Here is a 12,542-nt window from a genome sequence, read left to right on the forward strand (position 1 = left end):
CTACTGGGCTAGTACTGAAGAGCTGTTCCTTTTTGCTGTCCAGCAGTTCAAACACTGATACTCCTTCATCTGTTGCTGTAGCCTCAAATTTTCCTGACTCCTTTCTGGAGGCTAAAAATGGGCATGAGAATGACACAAATTTCTCCCCACCCCATTTAGCTGAGTTTAGATCCTTGTCATTCATGGCAGCCTTAGCCTTCATGGGCAAATGCTCCAAGGTCTAATTTTCAGTATTTTTGATTCTTATCTTACTGTTCCTCACCACCACCTTCCCTTTCCTGATTTAGACACCAGAGCTGTGCTCAAGATCACGTCCACTTCCATTTCCTTGAGTCTCTTTTCTTAATACAGACTAATTATAACCTGGAAATAATTTGTCCCATCACGGGCATGTTGTTAATTTCCTCATTCACAATAGGAATAAGGTAATTAAATTTCCCTCCATCTTAATACTAGCTTTGTAGAACAATTGTGTTAAACAGAAAAAAGAAATGTAAAATTGCTTTACTCTTTGGAGTCACCTTTCATCCCCTAGAGATGAATGTAAATCCAAAAACAAATTTTAAGGAGAGATATTTTTTCTTAATCTCTCTGTTCTTTCATACCCCAGAGATCAACGTAAATCCAAAAACCAATTATAAGGAGAGATATTTTTTCTTAATCTCTCTGTTCCTTCTCTCTTTTTTACTTTGCCTTTAACAAGACTTGGTAGCTTAGTCTCCAAGCACATGCATCATTGCCTGTACCTGAATAGCCATCCCCAAAGTAATGGGAAGAAATCTTCAGCTAGTGGGTATTAGCACAGCTCAATATCGGGTAACCCAGTAGAGATGATTTGAGTCAGCTGTAGACCTGTGCCTGCGTATCAGTTTCTATTTTTGCACTAAATTCTACATGGGCAATTCGTTACAAGAGTAGATGATTGTTCTTGCTTCTCTGTCTTTCAAGAAGAACTGCCCAAGGAGAGGTTAAATACTATAGCAATAGCAGGTACTGTAGGAATGTATATGTCTCAATATCATTTAAGAAAGAAAACGAGAGATGTCGTGGCAAACACGATGGGGAGGAGTCACAAGGATTGTTGAAGCAATTCGGATGACACATTAGCATGGCAAGATCTTGTTAATGGCTTAGTGTTTAAGACAATTCTTCAGCATTCTGCAAGTCAGGGCAGTTCTGGATAATGTATGTTTCTCAATTAGGGAAGAGATTGACAAGGCAGCAGGAGGCTCCAACCAGGAAATTACTTCACAGTAGTTTAATAAGGAGGATTTTTTTTTTTAGGATTATTCTAAGTGAGAGACTGAGTAAATGCTGCTTGACTCAGAGCCCTAGATGAAACTATACAGTTTACTCTTAAGGGCACAGTAAACAAAACAAAATTAAAAAAAGAAGTGAAGAGTCACAGGCGTAAAAAATTACTTTTGTATCCACTGGCTTTGGATCTCTCCCCCATCTACTTGCAATATGCATGAGTTCAACTAAGTTGGTAGTACAGCAGTAAAAAAGGACAGCTGAAGACTTAAGTTTGCTTGTGCAGTAAACTCTGCTTTAAGTAATTTCCAGCTTGTACACAAGCTATTTAGACTGGTTGCTGCTGAACAGAATTCTGGATATTCTATAGCTTGTGCTGATACATTTCTAGCAGAGCAACCTAATCCTGTTAGTGTTTTGTTACTGACAAATCAAAGCAGTGTGCTAGAAGGAGGTAATTAGCAAATGCCTTTCCAAAGGCTGAAACAGCATTTACCTTTGTTTTCTTATGGCTTTCTTACTGTGTCCTTTATGCAAGGAATGAGACTGAAGTCATAGGATGTTGGGATTATTTGGGTGACCCTAAATGTACCAGAGCATTTATAGACCAGATGGGATGGTGAGCTTTTTGTGGGGAAACTCTGCTCTCTGTGCGCACCATGTAGGAAACTTTGGTGCTTAAGATGGAGCTGCGAACCTACTCTGGGAGTCAGCTACATGTCCACCCCTTCGTGGATTTTTTTCTCTCTTTAATAACAGAACCAGGGTTAATTGACATATGTGCCTTGCTGCCATAGGGTGTCTCTGTTCAGACACCATCAAAGAAAAATAATAGTCTAGCGTTGGGTCAAGATTCTCCCAGCTTCAGTTCCTGCAGTTATTGTGCCTCACTATTACCTTGAATTCACATGGTCAGGGGGACCTGACATCAGCAAGATGATCTGGTTTGAACATACTGTGTCGACCAAGTGTCAGGTTAGAGCAGGGTCCAAAGCTGGACTGAAGGCTTCAAGTTCCAAGCATATTTTAACTTGAATTAAACAGACTATTAGTAAAATAAACTTGGCAGCAAATCCTCTGGCAATTGTAATCAAACACAGCCCTGTGACAGTCTCAGCTGCAGTGGCACTACCAAGAAAAAAAGCAAAAAGTGGATGAAGGTCCCTGTGTATTGAAAGCTTCTCTGGTTTCCTGAAGTTTCATAATGAAAGATACTACCTCAGTAAAATCAGAAAGGAAAGCGAAGGTTTAGTAGCTATTGTTTGTGGGTCTGATTAAGGATGTTGACAGCTTCCAGAAAAGTGACTTGATTTTGTTTTTCAGGAGCTTTGTTTTAACTACTAGATGAGGATTTGGAGCTAGGTCTTCAGAGAAGCGCGGGCAGGTCTGTACGGGGATAGTTCAGCACCTGCCCTGCAAAGGCCTTGTGCCCACCTGGCCTAACCGCTAGCCCGCGCAGAGGAACCTGGGCACTGGTCAGCGTGCGAGGCTGCAGGCACACGGTGTTCTTGGCTGTGCTTTTGTGGTTAGTGAAGTCGTCTAACTAGAGTTTATCCCCAGGAAATGCTGCATCCTGAAAAGGTTCCTGCTCTGAAATATCTGGTTTAAAGAATCATGGTCTGGAACTGTGGGTTTGAGTCCTTTGTTAGGAAATTTTGAGTTTATTTGAATATGCAGATTTTCTCTTTGGAAACCCACTTGTACAGAGATGAGCCGAGATAAGCTTTGTGTGCCAGTTTGTGCAGTCTAATAGTTGGTGTTTGTACAGGCAAATGAATGTGACTGAAATCCAGTGGCAGATACACTTGAGCCACATGCATCTTGTGGGCAAGGACACTCAGACTTAGGGACAAGCCAAGTTGTAAGGTGTGTTGGGTGTATATTGTGTTTTTTCCTCATGCAAAAGTTTGAATATGCCTTTTCTGAATACTTTGAAAGAACTATTTTAAAATATATTCATGCTGAATATTTAAAATATTGCTAATATATTGGAAGATACTCATGTGTAACCATGGGGAAAAGCATAAGCTATGAAATTTGGACTTGTGTCTGTAATGGGTAACAGCAGAGCTGCATTGCAAACTTTTTTGTGACTTTAATTATACAGCTCTAGGCTTTTCCATTCCAACTTGCACAGCCTGTAGGCAGTCTTCCTTTCTTTCCCAAATGTGTCTGCAGATCACAACTGTGAAAGAGTTGCAGTGTCCTGCACTGGGGACTGGACTCTTAAACTTGTGGCTACAAAGGTGTAGCCTGAGTTTCCTTCAGCTTTTCTGTTCAGGAAGGCTGCCTGGTAGCTGCCTGCCTCAAGAGCTGTATTTGGGGTGGCAGCACTGGATCAGTATTGACTTTTTCTTGAAGAAGGAGTTATTGTCCCAACAAAAGAGCTAAGCAATTTGTCTGGAAAGAACCTTTGTAAATGCAAATATCCTCTCAGTAGTTTTCTATCCTAATATTGATTTAGGATTGTTATGAATAAAGTGGTTTTTTTTTCCTTGGCAGGCGCCTTGGTAACCGGACACATTTGGAGGAGAAAAGATGAAGAACATGCTTGGCTCATTGATCACTGATGAACTGATGTCATCCCAATGTCCACATGTGACAGAAAAAGTAATTTTCTGCCTTGACTTCAGGTAAGTGTGTGTTGTGTACCATACCTCACTTGCCAAGCTTTGGGGAATCTAGGAAATTAGTAGTGCGTGTCTGAAATTAATTTCCAAAAAGACAGTGGCAAATTTCGGTCATGTGCAAGACATGAGGTGCTGTTGCTTTTGTGACACCCCTTTAGGCTCTCTCAGATCAGAGAAATACCATTCAGTTTACTTGGGGGCCACAGCCCCTGTCTGGAGTCTGATGTGTCTTCAGAGACGGATACCATAGAGATAGGGTGATCTGCAGCCAGGAATGCATGCTGCCGCAAAGCACAAGCTCCCTCTGTAAACTCAGCTGAATGTGCTGTTGAGTGCTGAGAAACATGGTGCCTGTAGTTTCTTGGCAGTTGGGCTAGATGATCATTGTAGGACCCTTCCAACTGAACTTATTCTGATGAGAGGGCTGCCATGGTTCCTGAACTGCCTGAGAGCAAAGACACCAATACATCCTTCCTGTGGCTACTGATCTAGCTAGGCAGGTCTGACCACATTTTGCTCAGGAGACACACGGGGAAAACATTGATCCCAAGCTGGCTGTTGTTCTATCACAGGATTAATAATACTTCATTATTGCTATGAAGGAATGTCTGGCAGCTAAATGAACTAGAGACTTGTGGAGTAGTCAGTGGAGGACACCTAGGAAGATGAGAACACAGTAGTTAGATTATGGTGCTTCCTGAGAGTGTTTTTTAAACTTCCACTGATTTGAGTCAGGAAATTCTTGGATCACAAAGGTGAAATCATCATATTTAAGAGCTCTGTGTGGAATTTTCTTCCAGAAAAGTGATTATTCCCTTCAAATGTGCAAAATATTTGACATTTTACATACCTTGCAGCAAGGAGTCGCATACCTTACCTGTATATTATATGACAGTATCTTCTTGTGCTTGTTTTAAACCTGCTGCTCTTGTTTGAAGTTACTGTATGAGAAGAAACAGTGAATAGTGTTTTCCTGTTCATTTTCACTACTCCACACATTACTCTCTAGACCCCTATCTCTTCCTCCATACCTTTTTAGGTTGCAGAATCCTGGTCTGTTCAGGCATCCCGTGCATAGAAGCTGCTTTGTTCCTCTGATCAGCTGTGCTGCTTCTTTTGGGACCTTTTACGGTTCCTCTGTATCAGCTTTGAGATGGGCAAATGGACCAGAATTTAACGCAGTATTCAGGATACAGGCATAATGTGGATTAATGTTGTGATATAAGTTTGTTCCCTTTTTGCTTTTCTATTTGCTGTTCTATTACAAGTAGTTTCTAGCGTTCCTCTTGGTTTTTTTGACTGCTCCTGAGTTGATATTCTCATAGGACACTCTACCTCAATCTTATTCCTGAAAAGAATAACCAACCAACTCAAAACCTGACACTTAGTAGGTAAGGTTAGGGCTGTTTTTTCTGTATGTGTGTCACTTTATAGTTTTTCATTCTGAAGTTCATCTGTTGTTTTATTACATAGTATCTCAATATTATGAAAAGTTTCTCCAGCATGTTGTAGTTTTTCTCTTTACTGGCATGGGTAGACAGTTATCATTGGATGATGGTCGTCTCAGTATTTCTTTTTTCCAGACCATTTATGAATATAGCAGAGATTCCTGTGAGATAGTGACCTGCCTTCACAAAAAGCATTATCATTTATTTCCTGTGTTTCGTCTCTTAAGAGGTTTTCCATATCAAGCCTTAATATCCCATGGCAGCTCAGATCTTTTAAGAGGCTTTTGTGAGAGATCTTATTTAATTTCCTTTGGAAATTCAAGCAGACATTATCGATCAGATCTGCCTCATGTACCAGCTGTTGGTCTGCTCAGGAACTGAGGTAGGTTTGCAAGCCAGCACTTTGCTATACAAAAGCTGTGATGATTCTACCCTATATAGAGTATTTATAGAAACACCAGCTACTTTTATTACTTAGTGGCTTGTGCTAATGTGGCCATTTTGTATATCATACTACACTGTCAAAGGTTCCTCATGCTTGCTTTAGAATGCTTTTTTGGAAAGATTTGCTTGGTCTTCTGGCAGTAAAGTAGTGTTGGGTGAGAGGCTGCATACCATCATCAATAATGCAGTTTTTCCATCCTTCACCCTGGTTGAGTGCTACCTGATCTTGATCACTTTGTCATTGGCTTTTACCCCAGTTTCTTATACTGATAGTTTGCTCCCAAGAAATATCAGCTAGATGGTTCTGGTATGCTTCTGCCTAACTTTTAGGTTTTTTTGTTTTGTTTTGGTTTTTTGTTTGGTTTTGGTTTTTTGTGGGTTTTTTTTTCAGTTTGTGCCTGAGTTTATAACTTTTTTTCCTCAGCTTTTCTGAAGTATGCTTTCTTGTTCCCAATGGTTTGTTTGGGTTTGCATTTGTTTTTTTTTTTAATACCTTTATGTTTAGCTTTAGGTTTCCTGAAGGCTTTTTTTTCTTTGACAGACAGGATGCATTTGCTCTGAGACTAACATGTTGTCTTGAAATAGTCACTCTGTCTCCAGAAAACATGCAGTTCTTTAAGGTTGCCCTTTAAGGTTCATTGATTTTTCTACTTTTGTGTGTCTCTGTGTATTACTGTCTTGGAAATTAGGCACAGGAATAGTTGATCTTCTGGCTTTGGGGGTCTGTAGAAATGCTGAATCTGATGCTGATATAGTTCAAGTACATGGCAGAAATATGGTAAACCAATTGTGTGTACTAGTCAGGACCAAATCAAGAGTTGCTTCCCATTTTGTGGGTTTCCTAGCTGCCTGTTCCTGAAACAGTTATTCACAGCATCTAGAAATCTAGTATTATCTGAATGGTCAATGTAAAGATTTTACTTCAGAGTAATTAAAATAATTGGAAATAATAGTTCCCTGGGATTTCTGCATTCCATTGCCTTCCTGCCACCACGTTTCCTTTATACCTGCTGTGTCCATGTCCTCGTTTAAGGTAAGCGTTCTGTGTCTGTGCCATCATTATCTTAGAGAATTCTGTGAAACACAGAAAGCATTGTTTTGGCTTATCGTGTTTATATCAGACTTTTTCCTTTTTTTTTTTTTTTTTTTACTACTTTTGTTTACTATTTGACTTTTGTCAACTTCTATCCTATTCTTTACTTGAGGTTGCAGTGTCTACCATAGGATGCAGAACAGTGCATCCTGTGTGCACCAGTCTGCTTTTTCCTACTTGTCAGTTTGAAATTCCTGTACGATCTTCCTGATTTGAAGTGCAGATCCCGTTTCCCTCTCAGCTCAGGTGGAAGTCTGGTCATCCTTTGCCTAGGCTTAATCTACTCTAGAAGCTTCCCCAGTCCCTGATGAACCTGAGCCTCTCTTCCTTACTCTATTGCTTTAGTCATGCATTGAGACTTTGCCTCCTCACCATGTGTTATGATGGGGGTCCTGGTCTTTGGCATCCTACGTTCTGCCTCCAGAATCTCTATTCTTTCTTTTATGTGGTACCCTGGTGGACCACAACCCCTGCCTCCTTCGCAGCATTTCCCAACTTGTCCCGGCTTTTTTTGAAGTTTGTCAGTGTAGCACTGGCAGGCACATCAGTACACCCCCTCTGGAATCAGGAGCCAAACCTGTTAGGTACCTGGTAACTGAACTGCTGGTGGCTATTGCCTGTCCCTTTTTCTCAGCTGGGGCTTCTGCCCCAGGGAAGTATTGTCAGTACAAGAATATACACAGACACCTCGTGCAGAGAGGGGACCATTGACCAGGATTATTACATCTTAATCAGTTTGGTGCCTTCCTGCCATGAAACTAGGGCTGGAAGAGCTTTCCAGTACCCTAAGAAGCCTCCTCAGTTTAACCTCTTTCCTTAAGCAGCAATAGGTTTTTTTACCTGCAGGTAAGACTGTTCAGAGATTGCCATGAAGCCTCTGTGTTGTGCTTTCTTCCACCTATGCCACGATCAAGTAACAAGGAAGGGCTCTATCTCTGAGGATCATGGGCCGCCTGGAATGAATACATCTTCGCACCACCTACGCATGGGTCAGGTAATCATATGACACTTGATACTTTACCCTTGGAAGTTGTAACCCCCTAGCCAGGCTTCTGACTGCATTTCTCTTGCACGTCTGGACTGACTCAATGGAAGTGTTCTATATGGGATGGCAACGCAGCTTCCAGTTGAAGTATTGAAAAGCAGTGATGTTATGTGCGTCATTAGCAACTGTATTAATTGTGTTTCGTAACAAATTAGGCTGAGACGTTGACTGAATCCAAATTATGAGAAGCTGAGGCTTATCTCTAGCCTATGTTTCATTCCAAAGAAGCTGGCCTTCCCAGAAAGGCACTCCTCCTGTAACTTGGCTATGGGCATGATATAAGGTGGAAGGAAGACCTCCAGCCATGTAACATGTAGTCTCATCAGTGTGTTACTAAGCTGGTGATCCCTGAGCTGTAGAGGGGTCAAATGAAGGTCATTAAGGTGGAGGAAAAGAGTCCCTAGATGTTAGAAACTTCATTGCAGCAAAGCAGTATGTGCCACAGGTATCTTGTGGTGATGTTCTGTCTTCTTTATTTGCCTTCTGAAACAAATCTGTGTTTAAGGCTATGTGGGCATATATATCTTCTAGTAAGTTTGGAACTGAGAACACTTACAATTGAAAAAAAGGGTTCCCCAGAAAAGATTGAGAAATGCTACTTTAGGTTAGAGTTTGTGCTTGTGTTAATTGACTTGCCAGTTAACTTGCTGTAACTAGTACAAGTAGAAATGCTTATCTAGACAACCTGCAAATATTTATATCACAAATGTTTATGACCTGGAAGAATTTTTCCAGGACAGAAACGTGTGTGTGGCTAGGTGGCCACAATTAGAATTAACATCTAAGGAGGTAAAGAAGAATGACAAACTTGAACGTAGCTGTTGTTATGGGGGCAAGTTCTTGTCTGGCCAAATGACCAATGTCAAGGGAGTCAAGAGGCACATGCCACTGAATCTACATCAATTTATGTCAGCTCTGCATCTGGCCTAGGACTGAACATTGTCTCTTTAGAACATGCAAATTTTCTGCATTGGTCCTGCCCATAATTTCTGATTTGTTTTTAATTATACCAAAGAAGGAAATAAACTCTGCGTCCTTGCAAAATTTTCATGGCTTTTCTGATTTGGGGTGTTGCAGGGTGTAGTTAATGCTCTGAAAAAGCTTCAGGATTCCTGGATGAAAGGTGTGATGAAAGAAGTGTATTGTTATTGTTTTAGGGGAGGAATCATGCTACTGGGTAAGCCTCTGTCACTGAGACTTGCTGGACTTGTTTGTTCTGACTTGCCTATGACTCCTTTCTTTCCTAATTTGGGAGATAAAGCCACAAGTCTATGCTGAGATGCTGCACACTGCATTGTGGCATTCGGGACAGTGCATCTCCCAGACAGAAGAGCTTCTTGCTGACCTCTCAGTGGTAGCCAGAGGTGAGTGCCACGGCTTTCTGACTTGCTCCTTGGTAGTTTGGGCAGCACGGCTATATCGTGCGTAGATTTATAGGGCAGAACAGCACTAGCTCTGAGCTTGCTTCTGATTTGAGCTGCCTTCCATGCATCAGTAATCCTTCTGATATTTCACCCTTTCTCCTCACTCGAAATGCATTTGTTTTCTGAGAATTCCCCGGTTCCTCTACAGCATTGTATGGTGACAAATCAAGGTGGCCTATGGCCACCAAAGGTTACAGTGGGGGAGCAGGTGAGAGTCATCTCTCTGCGCCCCAACTCTGATCTGCCATTTGTGCTAGTGCGGTTAGAATGTGTTGCAGTCACAACTGCTGAGCTAATAGCGTGGTATAAAAGGGTGAGCAGAGTAAAGCAGGTAAAAGTAAATTCTTGTGCTCTTGTTTATTTTCATGGGCTTTGTGTGCAACCAGTGAAGCGTTAATCTGTGCAGAATCAGCTTGGAAACGCACCAAATTTGGCACCAGACCGTTTCACCCACCCTGCCTTGGAACGAAAATCAAACCGAAACCCCACAAAGATTATAACTGCTTGTTTAGTGTCTCGCTTCTAGAACAGATTTCAACCAAAGCAGAATGAAGGGAGGTGGGCAGAGCTATTTTCAAAGACTGAAAAGCAGACATCTACTGCTATGTTCTGGGAGTGCTAACCTAACAGGATAAGATACTTGTCTATGACCAATGCAGCTGGAAGTGGAAACCTGAGAGGTAAAGATGATGTGGAAGTTGCAGAACCTTATCCTGAGCTGATTGCAATCAGTGGCCATGTACTTAATATTTCATTTACACTGGGATGGTGTCTTGCATGTTCATGCAGATTGTAAAGTCCTTATGTAGTGAGTAGCCCTCCTAGTTCTACTAAAGCTTATTTCAGAACATGGGAGTCTTTCTCAAAATGTTGGCTGTGGCAGTCAGCTGTAGAAAGATGCATTATTGATCAAGGATGTTTCAGTTGTCAGCATTACAGTTATGTCCCACAGACTGTTGTAGTAGTACAGGACGCTAGCTCTATCCCAATAATTAAAGAGCTCATAACCTCCAAAAAGCTGTATGCAAAATGGATGAGAGACTAAGGAACAACAAGCCTTTTGTACTGATTGCAAAGGTGATCAGATAATCAGGGAAGCCTGTATGAGCAGCGTTTTGGCATCATGGATATAGTTACTGGTAAGCTCTGAGTTAACACATCCCAAAGACTGAATGCTGCTCTTGAGTCATGATGCAAATGACAAGAACAGTATTTGGAGCTGTTGTCTTTGCCCAGCTGAAGTGTGCTCCTTGGAAGCAGCAAAACCTTGGTAGAATTGGATGGTTATGGGGAGGAGCACAATTAGTAAGTGGCAAATACATTAGTGATGCTTTATCTGACTGCAGAGGGGTGGTATGCAGCACCTACTCTTTTTGTGGGATGTTCAAGGGTGTGGGGAGATCGAGCTGATTCAGCGTGACGCATAGAAACACCACACATATTTTTTTCCCTCAGCAGATCCCTTCAAAATTTGGAAGTCTTCCATTGTATCAGAATTGCTTTGGGAGATATTGAGTGATCGAGGCTGGTAGGTAACTGACCTCATCCAGACAAGGGTCTTGCAGTACTTAGGCAGGCAGTAGCTGCTTCTGTTTCAGTGCCCAATGTAACAGAGGTTGTTGTCCCATTCTCTTAGAAGTGTGTGTCCTGAGTATGCCACAACAGCGGAGAAGTGTTAGGTTGGTGTGATTGCTTGTGGCAAAGGTGGGAGTGGAATTAGCATGTCTTGCTATGTGGCCCTGTGCTTTTGCTACAGGACTCCTGGACTAAGCCAGACATATTTCAGTTGCTGCCATTCCCACCCCCCCGCCAAGACAGATAGCTTCAGGGACCTAGCCTGGATTTTCAAATTGCACTCACCAGGCCAGCAGATTAGTCTGTTCAGTTGTCTTGTGAAAGGTCCCATTTCTAGGAAGAGTGATTGTAGGGTTGTGCCCAAATCCATCTTCGAATGGAAAAACTTGTCATGGCTGTAAAGGTAGAGAGACACGCATCAGCAGATGTGCAACCCAAGCTCTGCCATTGGCTCTTCTGAGAGTACTGGAATATCAGTGAGCTAGGGTATAGTAATAAAAAAATATAATAATAAATTTATTATTGGAAGACAGCAGCAGATCAGATAGAAGAGGTTGCATGTTTTCTTCTATGCAGAGCATGGCAAAACACCTTCAGTAAACAGCTGGTTCCAGAAAACATGGTTTAGATTCATCTAAAAGCAAATCTAGGTCGGGGTGCTATGAGGGCTTAGCTTAGGAAATCAAAAAATGTCAAGGGTAGATCTGTAAAACAGAACAGGGTAGCTGTTCCCTGCTGTTCCCAGTGCCTAGGGCCTTTTCTTAGGACACTTGATAAAGTACAGTTGCTTTTCTTGTCTGAACAGACATTTTCTGATCAGTTTTCTGGTATTGTTCTAACTGAGGCTTTTTATAATGCACAGTAGCTCAACTGGAAGAGATGGATTAGCTCAATACAGTGGATCAAATCCTGTCAGGCAGAGGTGGGAGCTGAACTTTCATCACTTGCATTGTGAGTGAACTTGGTAACCTTAGGGAATTTGGTACAGGATAAGAGAGGAAAAACCAGCTTGTCACCTGTGTATTCTGCTTGTCTTTTGCTTTTGGGTAAATTGTCCAAGTTGGAAGGTGAAGAATTCATTTAGGGTTGATCAGAAATCCAGCCCGAAATCCTATCTGTTTTCCCCTTGGTTTCACAGGAAGACCAGACAATTTTAGCTCCATAAAATTTCAGTACAACTCTTCTTCCTAATGTCCCAATAACTATTAATGTAGCTTTATTTCTTGCTGTATTTCACTCGAGGCTTGATTTAATATCTCTGACACGCGACTTGACTATGTTTAAAATAACTTAATTCTATACAAACATAGCTATTTCCAAAATGGTTCATTTGGATGAATTTTTTTCAGTATGGAATAACTTAAGTGATCAAAACACATTTTTTGGCTCTGAGCCAAGGCGTCTAAACTAGGAGACTTAATAGTTTGCATTTCCAGACCCAAATGAACTGTGATATGAAATTGTCAGATGCTGCTGTGGATTGTCTTGGGCTCCTTGGGAATGAAATGTGTTTTAAATGAGGACAGGGATTGCTGGAGGAGGTCTCACGTTCATCTATGGTATTGCCAAGATAAGCAGTTTTGTACTGAACTAAAAGATCTTGGGTTTGAAACTTCTCACTAATTCACT

At 41.5% G+C, this 12,542-nt stretch overlaps 1 protein-coding gene across 4 annotated transcripts in view; it reads left to right on the forward strand.

The window, feature by feature from the left end:
* Positions 1-3,721: 3,721 nt before the first annotated feature.
* Positions 3,722-12,542, forward strand: part of LOC142033415 (transmembrane protease serine 11E-like) — a 24,900-nt gene continuing 16,079 nt past the window's right edge. The window contains exons 1-3 of one of the 4 annotated variants that reach the window (XM_075033362.1): positions 3,722-3,887; positions 7,700-7,863; positions 9,072-9,278. Coding sequence is in view for 1 of the 4 variants with exons in the window: in XM_075033353.1 (XP_074889454.1) it covers positions 7,738-7,863 (126 nt within the window). In the remaining 3 variants the exon portion in view is untranslated. The remainder of the gene's footprint in view (positions 3,888-7,699; positions 7,864-9,071; positions 9,279-12,542) is intronic. The other 3 variants (XM_075033369.1, XM_075033353.1, XM_075033377.1) reach the window with 3 other exon arrangements.

This window comes from Buteo buteo, chromosome 1 (genome assembly GCF_964188355.1).
Source record: "Buteo buteo chromosome 1, bButBut1.hap1.1, whole genome shotgun sequence".
Classification (NCBI taxonomy): domain Eukaryota; kingdom Metazoa; phylum Chordata; class Aves; order Accipitriformes; family Accipitridae; genus Buteo; species Buteo buteo.